We start from the raw sequence: 18,849 nt of genomic DNA on the forward strand, positions 1-18,849 counted from the left end.
TTACCTGCGACACCCCTTATTCCAAGTAATTTGGCTTTCTGCATGAGAATGTGGTGATCTACACAATCAAATGCCTTTGATAAGTCACAGAAAACACCAATTCCTATCATTTTTTGATTTAGACATTCAAGTACTTCATTTGTAAGTGCATACACTGCATCCTCAGTTGAACAGCCTTAAAGAAGTTCTGGGTTGGTTTAGTATTAACTCCCTTTCAATAAACCTGAAAAAAACCAATTTTATCCAGTTCCAGACAACCCACAAAAACCCAAAAGAAACAGAATGATCAGATGATAAAGCAAGTGTACTTATCAAAATTCCTAGGCGTATACGTGGACAGTAGGCTGAATTGGGAACATCACGTTCTACAAACACTAAAACGGCTGACGTCGGCAACATTTGCTTTACGAATTTTGTCACGCTTCAATGACATTACCATCTCAAAGTCAGCTTACTTTGGCTATTTTCATTCAGTCATGTGTTATGGCATCATCTTCTGGGGCAATACACCTGCCGCAAAGAAAATCCTCACAGCACAAAAAAGAGCAATAAGAATCATTTGTGGTGTACCCCCACGAACCTCATGTCGAAATCTTTTTAAACGACTTGAAATACTGACAGCAACATCTCAGTACATATATTCACTGATGTGCTTCATAATAAATAACCCCACTCTGTATGAAACGAATTGCCTACATCATGAACATAACACCAGAAGAAAAGAGGATTTCCACTGTGAGTCAAAGAACTTGACACTTATTCAGAAAGGGGTAAAGTACACTGGAACGAAAAATTTCAATTCCCTACCCAACAGCATCAAAAGTATAAGGAGTAGTACATCAGTATTTAAACGTAGCTTGAGAAATTATTTACTTGAGACCTCACTTTATTCACTAGAGGAATTCTTTCAGAGAAATAAGTAAAACCCAGATTGGAAAGATGTTTTTAAATTTTTTGACACTGTTTACTGTTAAACTAATGTAATAATGCCCTAATGTAAAAATTCCTGTTTTTCTCATTTCCATTTTTGGGTCACTTTTAAACCCAAAGTGGGGAGTTTTGATTACTGTTCAAGGTTAAAATAGATGCAATAATGCCCTAAATATGAAACTGCTATCTTCACATTTATGTTGACTAGTTTTTAAGCTAATAAGTGACTTTTATGCACTGTTATTAATACTATAACAATGTCTTTATTCTATGTATTTTATTATGTACATTGACACGTTCCACATCTGAGTGAGTTGCTCACATGTACAGATCTATGGAACAAGTATATAAATAAAAATAATGAAATAAAAATAATTTGAAAGCCAAACTGGCTCTTGTTGATAAGTCTGTTCATTATGAGGTGTTCAGTAATTTTATTGTGCATTAATTTTTCTAGAATTTTAGAGAAGGCTGTTAACAGTGAAATAGGGCGGTAGTTAGTGAGCTCAACTCTATCACCCTTCTTGTGTAGGGGCTTCACAATGGCATACTTGAGTCTTTCAGGAAAAATGCCTTGTTGAAATGAAGCATCAAAAATATGGCACAGAATATCACTAATCCATATACATGAAAATTTCAATAAATTATTGGATACATTATCTACTCCTGCAGAGTTTACTTTAAAGACCAGACGACTGTTTGAATTTCCTCTACAGTGATAGGATTAATGTACATTTCTGGTATTATGTTGGAGTATGCATCCTGACATAAAGTCATAGCTTCCTCAACAGAGGGCCTACAGCCAATTTGTTGGGTTACTGACAGGAAATGTTTGTTAAAAATTTCAGCCACACTTTTTTGATTTTCTATTAAGTTACCCCCAAGCCTGATTTTTAGGTTAACCTTTCACTCTATGTACCTTACCCCTGGCACCTTCAGAATTCCAAACTGTGTGTTCCAGTCAGTGTTGTCAAAAGCTTTATCTAGGTCCATTAATGTGTTGAATGTAGCTTTGCTTTTCATTAACCTCTGTTTTAAGGTAATTCGTAGGATCTGTACTGCCTTGCATGTTAATACATTTCTCCAAATCCCAAACTGATCTTTCCCGAGGTCAACTTCTACCAGTGTCTCCATTCTTCTGTAAATAATGTGTCTCAGTGTTTTACAACCATGATTTGTTAAAAAGATAGTCCAGTAATATTCACACATGTCAGCATCAACCTTCTTCGGAAATGGAATTATTACATTCTTCTTGAAGTCTGAGGGTTCTTTGTGTGCCTCCTGCACCTTACACACCATGGCTGTCTCTCCCAAGGATATCAGTAGGTCTGACAGAATGTTGTCAGTTCCATGAGCCACGTTTTGACTTAGCTGTTTCAGTGCTCTCTCAAATTCTTCTTGCAGTATCTGACAGCTGTAAGTGACAGCTGTTGTTTCCCACTACGTTCAACAGTTCATAGTGCCAACACAACAAAGCCTTGTTGGCTAATTTTGCAAGGCAAGTCATTGAGACAGTTGCACATGCAACTCCTGAAAAAGGTTACTGTCCCTCTTTTGAAACCATATGTTAGTCTTTCCTCTCCACAAACAAACCTTTGATCCGGGTGCACCTATGATACAGCGATCTGTGTCATTGAAGCACGCAAGTCACTTCAATCTAGCAAAGTCTATGGCTCATAAAGATTACATATATATAGTTAGCCACAAAGCATGCTCTCTCCTGAGCATGTGCAGGATATTCATTTCAAAATCAGAAGCCATATCTCGAGCTCTATAACACACGTGAATGATCTGAATCCAGAACTTTTTCTTGTATAATGATTGTTTGAGCAGAAGATTGCAGCCAGTAGACCACTGCTCCTCGTGAACTGTATTACTCTTTAAACATTGATTATCCGGTACGTTACTTTCACAGAGCAGGCATTCTCAGCACTTTCATTTGGTTGTTAAGCCATATGGGAATACTAGGTAAAGAATGTACTGATAAATTAGCCAAGGCTACAAACAATATGGAAACATTAGAACTGAAGACACCAGGAACTTATTTGACATCACAGTTTTAGCACCATATCCTTAAGGCTTGGGAAATGGGATGGCAAATACGTACGAGGTCTAAAGCCTCCAGCTGAAGCCCACTCAAAACTTTGTATTTTGCCACCTAAATATTGATCACACCAAACTCACCCACAAATTTGTCCCATGGCAACAGAACACTGCCCATTGTTTCAGTAGCTGTTGAATGTGTTTTACATTGTTATGACGGAATGGACATTGAAACAAGGTCTAATACCATTCACTTCTGTATCAGCTCTGAGGCAATGCTGATTAGCTTCCATCTCTACTCATACTTTGTCCCCAAACTGACACAGAAAATGAATTCACTATATACGTGTTCCCTCATGATGTTTATTGTAAATAATGTACTGTGGTTCAAAAGGAACTATGATGTACATAATGACAATACCAGGAAAAATTACATTCATTACTCCACGCAAAGGTTGTCTTTAGTACAAAAAAGAGCACACAGTGCTTCTACCAAAATTTTTGATCACTTATCCATTGATATAAAATGTCTGACAGACAGCAAAACCAAATTTTGAAAAAACCTGAAAAAAATTTTGTCTTCGACAATTCCTATTCCCTAGAAGAACTTAGACACCGTAATGTGTAAAAGGTGGTGGTACACAGACAATCTATCAGTCTACATATAATTCAGGTCTCTTACTTTTCTGGATTTGTTGCACAGAGGTTTCATGCCCATTCCTCAAGGTATTTTATGCACTGTTGTTAGTGCATTGTAGATCCAGAGGGCTGTTCTCAGCACAGAAGTCTCCTTCAGCTGCAATGATCTTCTTGTGCTTGCAAGTAACCCTTTTTCATTGGTTTAGCTCCTTTATAACCAGTACTATTAATACACCTCTTAGTCTCCCTTTAAATCTACCTCAAATAGTGACACAAGCAGGGTTATTTTGAGATCATTTTTTCAGACAAATTACTGATGATTTGGTGCCTTTCACTTTCATCACTACAGGATGGCATTGGCTAGGGAAGAAGCATGTGATTCAGTTTAAGGAAATAATCGTATTTTAATTTATGTAAAATGTGTTAAGAATAACAAAATAGTGTGTAATGGGATTCTGTGCAACTTCTGCAATAAAAGGAGTCTTTTTGTTGTGCTGAAGTGTGATAGTTAACTAAATACAAAAGGAAACATATGCTCAACCTGTATGGCTGACAAGAATGCCTGCCGTCTTGCTGCACATAGACACACCCATAAAGAGATAAGCTGTATATTACAGCTCTCCAGCTAGAGAATGCGAGATTAAAGAAACAAGTTACTGTAGCAGACTATAATATGATGTCTAACAAATGTACTGTACTTCCAGTTCTCAAACCTCTATTCAAACATGCACCGATGTTAGGCATTGGGGATCCGTTCCAAGGAAAAAACCACAAAGAAGCAAAAGACTATTAAATCAACTTCCTCCTTTAAAAAGCAGATTTGAAGTGCTAACCATATCCAAAAATTATATATGAAAAGTGTAAAATGATAATGGAGAAAACTTGTTAACAGATGAAAGGGAAGGACCCAATACTTGCAAATTGAAAAGCTGTGTGTCAAAGTCAGTAAGGAAACAGAAAATAAGGATCTTCTCAGGCAGCAACAGTCACAGTATGTCTGATATATTGAGTTCAGTGCAGAATGACTCAACTAAGTTTGAAGTAGATGGGCTTACTAAACCTGGAGCCTGTCTGAGTGATGTTGTGGGTAAAAGTGACTTCTGTGGATGGTCAGCTAAGGATTTTATTATAATAATAGGGGGATCAACTGATGTCAGTAAAAACTGAGCATCTGATGAGACTTCTGCCCTCAAAAGAACACTAGCAAGCCTCACACATACAAATGCCTTAATAGTGAATATACAACATCAACATGACTTGATGGAAACCTCATGTGTGAACAAATGAGTGTTGAAAACTAATATTAAATACGAAGAAGTTTGTGATCATTTTAATGATGTGACATTAATCAGTACAAGCTCTTTTAAGAGGGACCATTACACAAAACAGACCAGCACTTTAATGGGAAACTCGTTTTATAGAAAGAAACTGAAAAAGGTTTAAATGACAAATTAATATCTGTGTACACTGCCCACAGTGTTGAACAAGAGTGTCTGTCCCAATGATATCTGCAGTGATGACCAAGCCTTGTCCACACAGGCCTTAGTGAAAGTACAGCCATCATCATTAACTACACAGTCATGTAATTATAAATCTGTGTAATAATTAATAGCTAAAGACTGTGGATCTCTGTCTTTCTGCCATGTAAACATTCAATTAATGAGAAATAAACTTCCAGAACTTGAACTACTTGTAGGAGAATTTCGGTGTGGTACACTTTGCCTAAATAAGGACAGATACCCTTGGTCTAGGGGTAGTGTCTTTGATTAGAGATCAAAAGGTCCCTAGATTGAAACCCGCCACTGGTTAAGTTTTGATTAATAATGTGCTATGGCAGCTGAAGACTTCTGGCATAAGTCACCCTCATTCTGCCAATGGCATTGTCAAAGAGGGCAGTGGAGCAGACAGATGTTCAGGGCACTCTCTTGGGAAACTGCCCCTAAAGGCAGAAGAATCAACAACGATCAATGGCATGAGGATGCAGAAGGCGATATAAACACTGCATAAAAGGCACACAATGTGTACCCACACAACATGTGGCCTGTAACTGAAAAAGTGTCATGATGATCTCTCCATTAGCAGTAAATTTCGGAATATACCCCATTCTGATCTCCGGGTGGGGGCTGTCAAGGGGAAGATGATCATGAGAAAAAGATCGATAACAGAAGATTGAACATGGTAGGGAAGTTAGAAGATCTGAAAAGGGAAATGCAAAGGCTCAATCTAGTTAGAGTAGGGGTCAATGAAGTGAAATGGAAGGAGGACAAGGATTTCTGGTCAGATGAGTATAGGGTAATATCAATAGCAGCATAAAATGCATAACAGGAGTAGGATTCATTATGAATAGAAAGGTAGGCCAGAGAATGTGTTACTGTGAACAGTTCAATGATAAGATTGTTTTTATCAGAATGGACAGCAAACCAACACTGACAATGATAGTGCAGGTGTACATGCTGATGTCACAAGCTGAAGATGAAGATATAGAGAAAGTATATGAGGATATTGAAAGGATAATACAGTATGTGAAGGGAGATGAAAATCTAACAACCATGGGGGACTGAAATGCAGTTTTAGGGGAATAGAAGAATGGGTTGAAGGAGAATATGGGCTTGGGACAAAGAATGAGAGAAGGGAAACACTAATTGTGTTCTGTAACAAGTTTCAGCTACTAATAGCAAATACTCTGTTCAAGAATCATAAGCAGAGGAAATATACTTGGAAAAGGCTGGGTGATACAGGAAGATTTCAATTAGGTTACGGCATGGTGAGACAGAGATTCCAAAATCAGATACAGGATTGTAAGCTGTAGCCAGGAGCAAATATAGACTCAGATCACAACATAGTAGTGATGAAGAGTAAGCTGAAGTTTAAGAGATTAGTTGGATAGAATCAGTGTGCAAAGAAGTGGGATATTGAAGTACTAAGGAACGACAAGATATGCTTGAAGTTCTCTAAGGCTACAGATGCAGCAATAAGGAACAGCTCAAATGGTTCAAATGGCTCTGAGCACTATGGGACTTAACATCTGAGGTCATCAGTCCCCTAGAACTTAAACCACTTAAACCTAACTAACCTAAGGACATCACACACATCCATGCCCGAGGCAGGATTCGAACCTGTGACCGTAGCGGTCGCGCGGTTCCAGACTGTAGCGCCTAGAACCGCTCGGTCACTCCGGCCGTACAGTTGAAGAGTAATGGACATCTCTAAAAATGGCAACCACAGAAGTTGGAAAGAAAAACATAGGTACAAAAAAGGTAACGGCGAAGAAACCATGGGTAAAAGAAGAAATACTTCAGCTGACCGATGAAGGAAGGACGTACAAAAATGTTCAGGGAAATTCAGGAATACAGAAATACAAGTCATGAGGAATGAAATAAATAGGAAGTGTAGGGAAGCTAAGATGAAATAGCTGCAAGAAAAAGTGAAGAAATAAAATATATATATATATATATATGATGTCAGAAGGACTGACTCAGCATATAGGGAAGTCAAAACTACCTAGGGTGAAATTAAAAGGAGGGTGATTACATTAAGAGTGCAAGGGGAATTATGCTGTTAAATGCAGAGGAGACAGCAGATAGGTGGAAAGAGGACACTGAAGGCCTCTATGAGGGGGGGATTTGTCTGATGTGATAGAAGAAGAAACAGTAGTCACTCTAGAAGTGTTATGGATCAGGCATTAGAATCAGAATTTAAGTGAGTTTTGGAAGACTTAAGATCAAATATGGCAGAGGAGATAGATAACATTTCATCAGAATTTCTAAAATCATTGGGGGAAGTGGGCAACAAAATGACTATTCATGTTAGTGTGTAGAATGTATGAGTCTGGTGACTTACCATATGACTTTTGAAAAATATCATCCTCACAATTCCGAAGGCTGCAAGAGTTGACTGATTTTAACAGGAGAGCTAAAACAGCTTAGGTCTGACACGCCACTGCCCGCACTGACACTAGGTTTATTGTGCGGTATCGCTCCCTGTATATCTAGTACAGCCAATCAGTGCCCTTAAATAGTGCAAGGAGTCCCTCTACCAGGTTTTTTGTTTGACACAATTTCTTCAGGTCTAGTCCCAAAGATTCTGTATGTTTTACTCTCCAATGCCATGCATTCGAAGATTAGGTGTGATGCAGTTTCTTCACCCTCATCACAGATCCTACATTTAGGGTCCTCTTCCGTTATACCCATTGTGTGTAGGTGTTTTTTGAAGTTCCCATGGCCGGTCATCAGTCCAGTCATGAGTTTGATCTCTTTTTCTGTTCAGTCCCAGGATTACAGAGCTTCTTTTAAAACATGGCTTGGGCATCATTACCGTACAATGTTTTTGTTTATTGACCTTGGTCCAATATCCTAAGTGCTGTTTCCTAAGCCAGTTCTGTAGTTCAAATTTGATCATAGCCTTGGTGATTGTCAAGACAGGTACTGGTCCAATTAATGGAGTCATTGCCCCCATCCTGGCCAATCTGTCAGCTTGTTCATTGCCACAGATCCCTGAGTGGCGAGGGACCCACACTAGGTTCACCCTATTGCTTCCCACTAGCTCCACCAGAGCCCTGTGGCATTCTGCAACAAACTTAGATCTTGTTGCAGGAGCTGCCAATGATTCAGGGCTGCCTGGCTGTCTGAATAGATGTAGATGCTAAGGTCATTGTAGCATCTCCGCATATTCTCTTCCACACATGCCCTGATTGCAGTAATTTCGTCTTGGAATACAGAGGCCAGTTTCCATAAGAAATGATACTCTCCAGTCTTGGCTGAACCCCGTACAACCCTGCCCCAATGCCTTGGTCTGTTTTTGACCCATCGGTGAACCAAACGATGTCCCCCATAGGGTGCAAACTTTTTTCAACCTCTGCTCCCTACTTCCAATTATTTTGTTGTAAGGCTTGTCGAAGCAGTTGGGAGTTATTATATAGTCAGCAGGCATTTCCCCAACCATACATATATTTACCTCACTATGTTAGTGTGTGATTCTCGATATCCGAATGAGACCCAGTTTTAGCCAGTTTTAAGTCTGTGTGCCCCAGTTGCTGCTTCCATCTTAACCAAAGGTGAAGTGGAAGCATATCCAGCATGGCTTCCATTCCAGCGGTTGGTGTGCTGCTAATTCTGCCCGTTACGGCTAAGCAGGCCAACCCCTATACCTTAGCAAGCTCTTTAGCAGCAACCCACTGTTCTACCTTCTTCCACCACACTACGGCCCCATAGGAAATCCTAGGTGTAACCACTGTGGTCTATATCCACTGCATATCCCTGGGGCTTAGGCCCCAGTTTTTGCCACAAGTCCTCCTAATACTCACTAAAGTACTTTTTGCCTTGGAGCAGATACTCTTAAATATGAGGGGTCCAAGTTAGCTTCTCATCCAAGGTTACCCCTTCACAGGTAGAGTTTCATCGAAGCGCTTTAGATTTCATCTTGCATGCTGAATATGTATCTTCGTAAATGGCACCACAAGAGTCTTCTTAGGATTAGCTCTCAGACCCTGTTTAATGCACCATTTTTGCACAATGTCCAACTCTCCTTGTGCCATATTCCTGACTGTGTCAGAAGCATTGTCTGGAATTTAGTTCCTCAATGAGTTCATTCACCACTAGATTCCACAATAGAGGAGACAAAACTCCTCCTTGTGGGCAGCTTCTACCTTCCTTCCACTAAGTATGGCCCTGGTCTACCTATATATAGTGGTCCCAAGATCATGGACCTTTGCTGCCCTTACCATGGAATCAAAGGTCGTGTTACTGAAGGCTCCCTCGATATCCAGGAAGATGCAGAGGGCTATTTCTTGGAAGTGAAGTGCTTTTTCCACCTTCCCAACGAGTTGGTGGAGAGCCGTCTCACATGATTTACCTGGTTGGTATGCGTGTTGGTTCAGGTGTAGAGGGACCCTACTTAGCCTCTTCTCCCCAACATATACATTAACCAGCTGTGGGATGAAGACAACCTTCACTGCCCTCCAAGTATTGGGAATGATTCCTACTGCTAAGATAACCCTGAATAGCCTGCATAGGGCTCTTATAAGCTTTCCTCCTGCCTGTTGCAGGAGAGCTTGAAAAATTCCATCTGGGCCAGGTGACTTGAATGGTTGGAATGTTCCCACTGCCCACTGGATTTTGTTAAAGTTCACACACTCCTTGGCCGATTCCCAGTCCTCTCTTTGAGTGCCTGAGAACCCTTGTCTCTCTGGGGTCACATACTGGTCTGTGTTATCCATCAGAGCATATTGAGGAAAGTGAGTTTTGAGGAGCAATTCCAGCATCTCATGTGTTGTCTTTGTATATTCCCCATCCTCCTTCCTCAGCATATCTCCTGGATTGGTTGGTACTCTAGTGAGAATCTTGTGAAGTCTGGCTTGTAAAGCCGAGCCCTCCACTTCCTCACAGAATGCCTTCCAGCATGCCTCCTTTGCTTGTCTTACTGCAAGATTGTAATTGACAAGGGCCTCACGATATTTAGCCCATTGTCCTTTACGTCTCGCAATATTAAACAGTCTCCATACCTGTTTTCTTTGTGTTTCCAGTTTGTTATTCCACCAAGGAACACTCCTATTTGTGCACTTCTTGGTGATTGTGCAGTTGTCCTGACATGAGATCACTATGGCAAAGGTAACAGCCTCTGCTACTTCCTCAAATTCTACTGGCTTCCTTATCGTGGTTTTAATTTCCAATAAGCATAAGTCAAGCCTAAGTTAAGGTTGCTCCTAGTAATGGTCTGTCTGGTTCCCATTTCAACCTTGAATTTAATGTACACGTGGTCCGATGAGGATGGCTCCAACACCACATGCCATTGTTTGACATAGCTACCCATCGTCATGGAACCAAATGTTATGTCAATCACTTCTTCCCTTCTGCTATTCCTGAATGTAGGTCCATTGCCCCTATTCAGGACCTCTAAGTTGTTAGCTAAGAGAAATTCAAGAAGGTACTCACCTCTACTGTTGGTGTCCTTGCTGCCCCACACTAGGTTGTGGGCACTGGTGTCAATCCCACCAGCAGTTGGTCACCTTGCCGATGTCAAGTCTCTACCAGTCTCTTCACCTCCAAGCGAGGGGGAGAACTGTCTTCGTAAGGAAGGAATGCTGAGGCCAAAATAATTTCCCTCGTGATATCTTCCTCACATAGCTGCATTTTGATGGTCACTAAGTCCCTAGAACATAAATCCATCACTGGCATGAAAGAAATGCCATTTATAACATAGATGCGTGTTCTGGAGTTTCTTAGATTCCTAGCATCGATCAGCTTACCACCAGTGCCTCCGAGGCCCGATACACCTTTTGTATAAATAGGGTTCTTGTATCAGGGCCATGTCCACTTGCTGTCTCCTCAGGCAGCAGCTCAGGGCAGCAGAGGCCCATTTACAGTGCTGCAGATTAATCTGCAGCACCTCCAGGCTCTGTCTGACTGCTATCTTTGAGGTCTTTGAGAACCCTGATGGTGACCTGCGAGAACCCGAAAAACAGTTTCAGGTTGTGCTGTCACATCACCTTCAGGGACTTCTCACCAACCTCCACCAACATGGTTCGTCCTTCCGGAGCAACCTTCTGGTTAATCACTCTACAGTCTTCTGTCAGGACTTTTGGGTTCTGGGCACCTATTTTCCTGAACATAGTCTTGGGAGAGACTTCCTTAAGGATCTTAGGTACCCATAATGATACCTTTGTGATCTTAAGAAGCTTTACTGCCATCTTGACCAGCAGCTGTGTATCTTCCCACGGGGATATCATGGGCACCTTGTCCTTGAGCCATTCTACTGTATGCACCCCCTCACAGACAGAAATGAGTGCACCATGATCTAGATAGACCCTCCTGAAGTTGGGACCTGGGCCAGCACCCCCCCCCCCCCCCCCCCCCCCAATCTTTTCAAAGAGGGCCATCTGTACTAGTTGCTCCTGCTGTGAGGTAATGGCCACCAGTGGATAACCTTCCTGGATAACTGCCATCCTAAAAACCGAGATTGCAATACTATAGGTCTGTTTCCCTATTTCATGCCTCAGTATCTTCTGGACTCGCTTATCCAGGGAGGAGAGAGTCTTTGATTCCTCCCTTATCCACTTACTACCTGTCTTTGACATTGTGGGGTCTGTGTGTCCCCTTCAACCTGAGACAGTTTTTTCCTGGGGGTCTTGGGTTCTAGTCCCTTTACTTCCCTCCACTTGGGAAGCCACTCTTTTCCTTCCTTTTTCCTCTGTTCCCTGAGTAGATTCCTCCTCTGGGCCCCAGACAAGCCTTTGATCTTAATCTGGTCTAGCTTCTCGGTTACAGTTCCCACTTCTGGCTCAGGTCTATACCGTGGTTCAATAGTGGAAATGCCTTCCATCAGTTCTGTCCACACGTTTGGGTATCTGAGGTCTCAATTTGCCCCTCAGTTTCTTTTTTGTTATTTTCTATAGTTGTGTCCAAGTTAGTCCCACGAGATTTGGGGATCTAGAAGGTCCACACCACGAATACCCCGCACGGTGTAAGGCTAATTACTCAGGGAGGTCACCCGATATCCCTGAGGCTCCATTTGCGACACATCTTCCCATGTTCCACGCACCCCTCAGCACGGATCGCATCACACCTTGGGTTGGGTCAGGGAATAGGGTAGGACTAGGAGTGGATAGGCAAGATGGGACGTTGTGGGACACTCTTAGTCTGATCCATCGGCTGAGGTTTTTCTGGCAGTAGGTCCTCTACCTTTGGCATAGCCCTCAGCTTCCCATGGATACGCAAGCCTCTCCACCCGCACGGACAGTGCTTCATCAAGGTGGTGTCCCCCAGAGAGGAAGAGTTGACAAGTGCGAGAATTATTACACAATCAGCTTAACAGCTCATGCATCCAAGTTGGTAAGAAGAATAATATACAGAAGAATGGAAAAGCAAATTTAGGATGTGTTAGATGATGATCAGTCTGGCTTCAGGAAAGGTAAAGGCACTAGCGAAGCAATTCTGATGTTTCAGTTGATAATGGAGGCAAGACTAAAGAAAAATCAAGACACATTCTTAGAATTTGTTGACCTGGAAAAAGTGTTCGACAACGTAAAATGGTGCAAGATCTTCAAAATTCTGAGAAAAATATGGGTAAGCTATAAGGACAGATGGATAATATACAATATGTACAAGAGCCAAGGGGGCTTAATAAGAGTGGATGACCACCGAGAACAAAGTACTCGGATTAAAAAGGGTGTAAGACAGGGATGTAGTCTTTCACCTCTACTGTTCAATCTGCACAGCGAAGAAGCAATGATGGAAATAAAAGTAAGGTTCAGGAGTGGAATTAAATTTTAGGTGAAAGGATATCACTGATATGATTCGCTGGTGACACTGTTATCCTGAGTGAAAGTGAAGAAGAATTACATGATCTGCTGAATGGAATGAAAAGTCATATGAGCAGAGAACATGGATTGAGAGTAAATTGAAGAAAGACAAAAATAAAGTAGCAGAAATGAGAACTGCTTGAAACTTAACACCAGGATTGATGGTCACAAAGTAGATGAAGTCAAGGAATTCTGCTAAGTAGGCAGCAAAATAACCATTGATGGCTGCAGCAAGGAGGACATCAAAAGCAGACTAGCACTGGCAAAAAGGGCATTCCTAGCCAAGAGAAGTCTACTAGTATGAAACATAGATCTTAATTTGAGGAAGAAATTTCTGAGAATGTACATTTGGAGCACAGCATTGTGTGGTAGTGAAACATGGACTGTGGGAAAATGGGAACACAAGAGAATTTGAGATGTGGTGCCACAGAAGAATGTTGAAAATTAGATGGATTGATAAGGTAAGGAATGAGGAGGTTCTGCATGGAATCGGAGAGGGGAGGAATATGTGGAAAACATTGAAAAGGAGAAGGAACAGTATGATAGGACATCTGTTAAGACATCAGGGAATGACTTCTATGGTACTAGAGGGAGCCGTAGAAGGCAAAAACTGTAGAGGAAGACAGAGATCGGAATACATCCAGCAAATAATTGAGGACATAGGTTGCAAGTGCTACTCTGGGATGAAGAGGTTGGCACGCAAGAGGAATTCATGACGGCCCACATCAAACCAGTCAGAAGACTGATGACTCAAAAAAAAGTGCACTGATTGAAGGAACATGAACACAATAAGATATTCCAGCTGGCTATAAACTTGTAACTACTTTTAGCATGCTACTGTAGGTCAAATATATGAAAAGGTGGGGTATAAATTACTAATGAAAAGTGACCTTTATTATACAGTTAAGATAATAGATGACAAGCATTTAGTATGTGAATTAGAAATTAAAACTACTGCCATTCACTTCCCTGACAGGAAGACATGGTAGCAAGCGAGTACTGTGTGCTCAAAGCTAGTACTAACATTTTTATACAGCAAATAAATAATCTGATAATGTACCTACTTAGATACAAGAGTCATAAATTTTTAATTATTGGTGACATCAATAATGATGTGTTAATTGAAAATTCTAAAAGTAACCTTCTACTGTGCTTATTAAAACTAAAAGTAACCTTCTACTGGAGACCCTCAAGTTGTACAATTTCTCTTATCGTAACTATAAGCCTACCAAGACATCAAACACTGGCAGAGTTTGTATAATTTTAAGTGTTGTTAAATCTATGTTGTCTGACCATGATTGAATATTCCAGAAAGTAAACTGATCCAAAAAAGATCATGTTCAACCAATATAACCTTGACCTGTGAGACAGTTAAAACCACTAAATGTAAGAAATCGCACACAAAGATTTTTAGCAATAGATGGGTGTACCACTGTCATGAGGAATGACTCATTGAATGATGCTTATTTATGTCATGTCATTACAACTATATTTAATGAGTACTTTTCCCTCGTTGTTAAGCACAAGAAATCAAATGTAAGGCAGGGACAAAACAAAAATGTAACTACCTGGTATACACCTTACTTGAAAAATTTAAGAATTTTGTTAAGAATTTACTATAACAAATGCCATACTATTAATGAGAATAGACATTCATATGACAAATTAAAAAATACAGAATATATGTCATTTCTGTAAAGAAAAAAAGCAAATGATACCTACATTTCCCAGTCCAGTAAGAAAGGTGAAACTTCTTGGAAAATAGTTAATACAGAAGCAGGGCTCTCTGCAGAAAATCTACCAGTCCTACCAAATATAGGTGAGCTAAATAATAGTTTTATAAATTCTGGGAAATGTCAAATGAAAGTGATTTAGATGACAATTTGGACCGGCTTCCCAATTCACAAGAAACAGAGCTTGAGGTAGACTTGCCAGAATTTGGATAGTAGACTATTTATAGTAAGGCCATACTGGATCTTGCCAGATCACTAAGCAACACCAGAACCAAAGATATACATCATAAAAAGAATAATAGATGCTATATGTAGTCTGCTGTCTCAACTTATAAATAGGATGTTTAGAGACAGAACGTTTCTAGACAAACTGACAATTGTCTTGCCTGTATACAGAAAATAAGACATAAATTCGCCCCAAAATTACCAAGCAATAGCTACAGTACCAATAATTTCGAAAATTATTGAAACTTTAATGAAAGACCACTTAAATGATTTTTTTTAGTGTAACAACTTATTCAACAGGTCCTAATATGGGTTCTGAAGTGTTCTATCAGCATTTAAGGTTGTACAAGAAGTTCTGTTTATCAGTACTATTGGATTTGAAAATAGGCAGTACAGCTATGCCTCTCTAGTAGATCTTCCTAACACATTTGATACTGTCTCACATAGAATTTTTATTAAGAAACTTGAAACATATGGAGAAACTAAAATAGAACTAGCATTACTGAAATAATATTTGGCAAGTACAAACTTGATGGTAGCTGTAAATTCAAATAATTAATCTGATCTTCTGAAAGTAAAATATGGAGTCCCACAAAGATGTACTGGGTCCTTTCTTATTTGTTGTCAATGTGAATGACCTCCCTAACTTACTACCATATAAATCTCTGATGTCCATTCGAGACAGACTTTTATCACATCATCTAAGGATGTGATGCTGTCAAACAAATGAACAATGCCATGATGGAAAAGGTAGCTCTGATGGTCCAGAAAAACAGGCTGACATTAAATAATGGTAAAACTGAACATACCCCCTTTTCTCTTAGAAATTTTATAATGGACAAAATGACTCAGTAAAGTTGTCAGGTATCTACCTTGAGACTAAATTATGCTGGAACACCAACACAGAAAAGCTCTGTAGGAAGCTGGCAAGAGCTTTATGTCTTTTAAGGAAACTCAAGGAATGTGTGTGTTAATAACTCATGATTAATGGCATTCTGTGCCTTTTTCCATATACACTTACATTATGGGATACTTCTTTTGGGAAACTCTACTGGGGCAAAAGAGGTCTTTACCTAACAGAAGGAGGCCATATCAGATGTATATTTAACTTAAGCAAATCAACATCTTGTAAACAATACTCTGTTGAACATAAGCCACTTAAAAGTCCCCAGCCTCTACACACTAAAGGTACTTATGCTTGATAAACAGAACGTCCATGAGTGTGAAAGTAAGTCAGATGTGCATTTACATGGTGCCAGAAATAGGAACTTACTAGACATTCTTTGGGCTCAGTTAAGTAAAGTTAAAAATAATTTTTACGCGCTGTCAAAACATTTTTCAGCAGTACACCTTATGGCACAAGGGAATTACATGAAAATAAATTTAAGATGGTGGTAGAGACATGGCTGAAAGAAAAAAGCATTTTTAAAACTAATGTATTTCTATCTACTGAAAAAAGTGATAAACTTTTATTAATGTAACTGTGAATACAATCTTATACATAACCTATATAATGTAGTCAACAAAACATATGATAATCTGAGACTAGTTATGTGATAAGCAATATCTATGAAATATTATTTATATATGTCTGGCTTCAGCTGCCAGAGACTATGGTTATGTGTCTGTGAGTTGTCTTTGCATGAGTGTGTGTATGTATGTTGTCTATTTTTGACAGAAGCCTTTTTGACCAAAAGCTCACTTTATGACATTTTTCTTGTTGGACCTATCTGCAACTCAGCATCTCTGCTATCTATATAATCAGTAGTAACTATCCTTTTCATAACATTTTTACATTCCATTCTGGGTTTTCCATTGTTTGGTTTTGCCTTAGGTCTCTTTAAATTAGAGTCAAAATCATACAAGTGACAGGAAATGTAAGGAATGCTGAAACTCTTTTCAATTTCATTAAATGTTTGATTTCATTAACTGGTTACATAAATTTTTATGTTTAATTGTTTCAGTTACAAAGGAGACATCACAATGGATTCCCTTTTGAAGCAGTTAAGTAGTCTGCAGCAAGAAATGAAGTTGATAACTGAAGAAAACAATTTTCTGAGTAAAAAGTTGTCTGAAATTACTGACAAGGTGAATATTATCCCTTTCTGAAAGTTTTCTCCCCTTGCAATATAAGCAAATAATGTAATTAATATATATTTGTGTGTGTGTGTGTGACAATTTTTTTCCATTTGTGTCTTGATGAACTGATATAAAATGTTGTTCAGCTGAGCTTATATGATACAATTGAAATTTTATTTTGCAGTAGCGTGATAAAAGGCACTTGAGGTAACACTATATTTTTAATGTGCAGCAATAATGTGTCACAGAGAGTAACATCACAATCAAATTATATTACAAAACCTGATGCTTCTGTACTTGCATTGAAGTGGCCATGTGTGGTATCAAGTAACAGCTGTATGGTAATCTGCTGTGACACTGGGCAGCAGTTCTTGCAAATTATGCCCGAGAGAATGATCATTTCCGGATGGAACAAACTTGTATTCTAACTTATCTCGCAGTTAAACAGTGAAGATGCTGTAATTAATGGGAAATTGATTGTGGGCTATTGTCAGAACAGTCATGTTAAACTCTTCTCTCTCCTTCTGAATGGTCCTTGGAGAGCCCAATAGTACCAACTGATCCTCAGCCAATAGGCATCGCTGGATGTGGATATGGAGGGGCATGCGGTTAGTGCATCTCTCTCCCAGCTGTTGTCAGTTTTCATGCACTCCATTTACCAATGCATTCAACAGACACAGACAGGTGCTACCAAGCCCAACAGCACATAACTTTGGTGATCTGATGGAAACTGTCCCACCAAGGTGGTTGGCCACTCATGTTATGCACCCATTTAATGGCAAAGGCTTTTATTGATAGTGTCAGTGGCAGTGTTTGGACATAATATGGGTACTAGAACAAAATGTTTGCAATGACCAGATCCATTGGCTTTCAAGACGGGTCTATAAAATTGGCACAGATATGCTGCAATGGCTTGTCTGGGAGCATCCAGGGTGGGAAAATTTATATCAGGCACAGCATGATTTTCTGCAGAAGTGTGGCTCATGTGTTCAATACCAAATAATAGACTTGGTCAATATGCATGCCACTGGGTAAGATCTTGTGTAGGCATTAACCTTCCAGCGACCTTTATACAGGAGTGCCAAAAAGTTATGATGAAGGATTTGAGGGACAACAACACATTGTTGATCGGTGAGAATCATAACAGCTTTTACTCCTAGCGCAACTGACAGTACATGTGTGTGAGCAGAAGAGGGGTGTAATTTAGATTCCTTAAAGCTCAGCTGGGGCTACTTTTTTTTCTTTGTTTTTGGTGTGATGTGATATATGCTTTAAGATAGGGCCCTGTTTTGTAAATTTTGCAATAAGTAGAGCCATACTAGGAAAATTGTCAACTTTTATTCTAAGGTCATTATAATGCTGGAAAAATACTAGTTGTTCTTTGTTTAATTCTGGGGCTGGTTCCATTGGAAGTTGGGAAAAAGAATATTTCCACATTTCACAGTTGGTCTTTTAATGTGTTTGATAACTGAAAGGGCTAAGAAATAGTACTCACCAATGCTGTCTCTATGCTGTTCGTTTTGGAAATACTGTTATGGTTATGTGAGCCAAACATTTTGACTCATGGTTTAGGATCAGTAATAAGGTAATTTTATATTACAGAGATACATGTTGAACTTATGTATGGCATACACTGTAAGGCAGCAGAATACATTTTTTTATGTTCCCACAGTTATTCATGAGATTACAACATATACATAAGTATTTGCTGGTTGTAAGGTTTATGTTCTGTGTGTTGTGTGATATTTGGAGTAAGTAAAAATATATATTCTGTTGTTATGTTTAATGGTTGAGATGGCTTTTCTTTTTAATTACTAATAATCAAATAAATTTCCTTCATGCGCAGCAACATTCAAGTATTTGAGTTACTGAGAGCACTAATTGATTAAAGGCTGAGTGAAAAGT

The 18,849-nt window shown here is 39.5% G+C and overlaps 1 protein-coding gene across 2 annotated transcripts in view; it reads left to right on the forward strand.

Annotated features, from left to right (window-relative positions):
• LOC124545350 overlaps positions 1-18,849 on the forward strand; it is a 195,560-nt gene that overhangs the window by 139,002 nt on the left and 37,709 nt on the right. For both annotated transcript variants that reach the window (XM_047124263.1, XM_047124255.1), the window contains exon 6: positions 16,830-16,953. In XM_047124263.1, the coding sequence (XP_046980219.1) occupies positions 16,830-16,953 (124 nt within the window). The remainder of the gene's footprint in view (positions 1-16,829; positions 16,954-18,849) is intronic.

Source organism: Schistocerca americana, chromosome 1 (assembly GCF_021461395.2).
Source record: "Schistocerca americana isolate TAMUIC-IGC-003095 chromosome 1, iqSchAmer2.1, whole genome shotgun sequence".
Taxonomy (NCBI): Eukaryota; Metazoa; Arthropoda; class Insecta; order Orthoptera; family Acrididae; genus Schistocerca; species Schistocerca americana.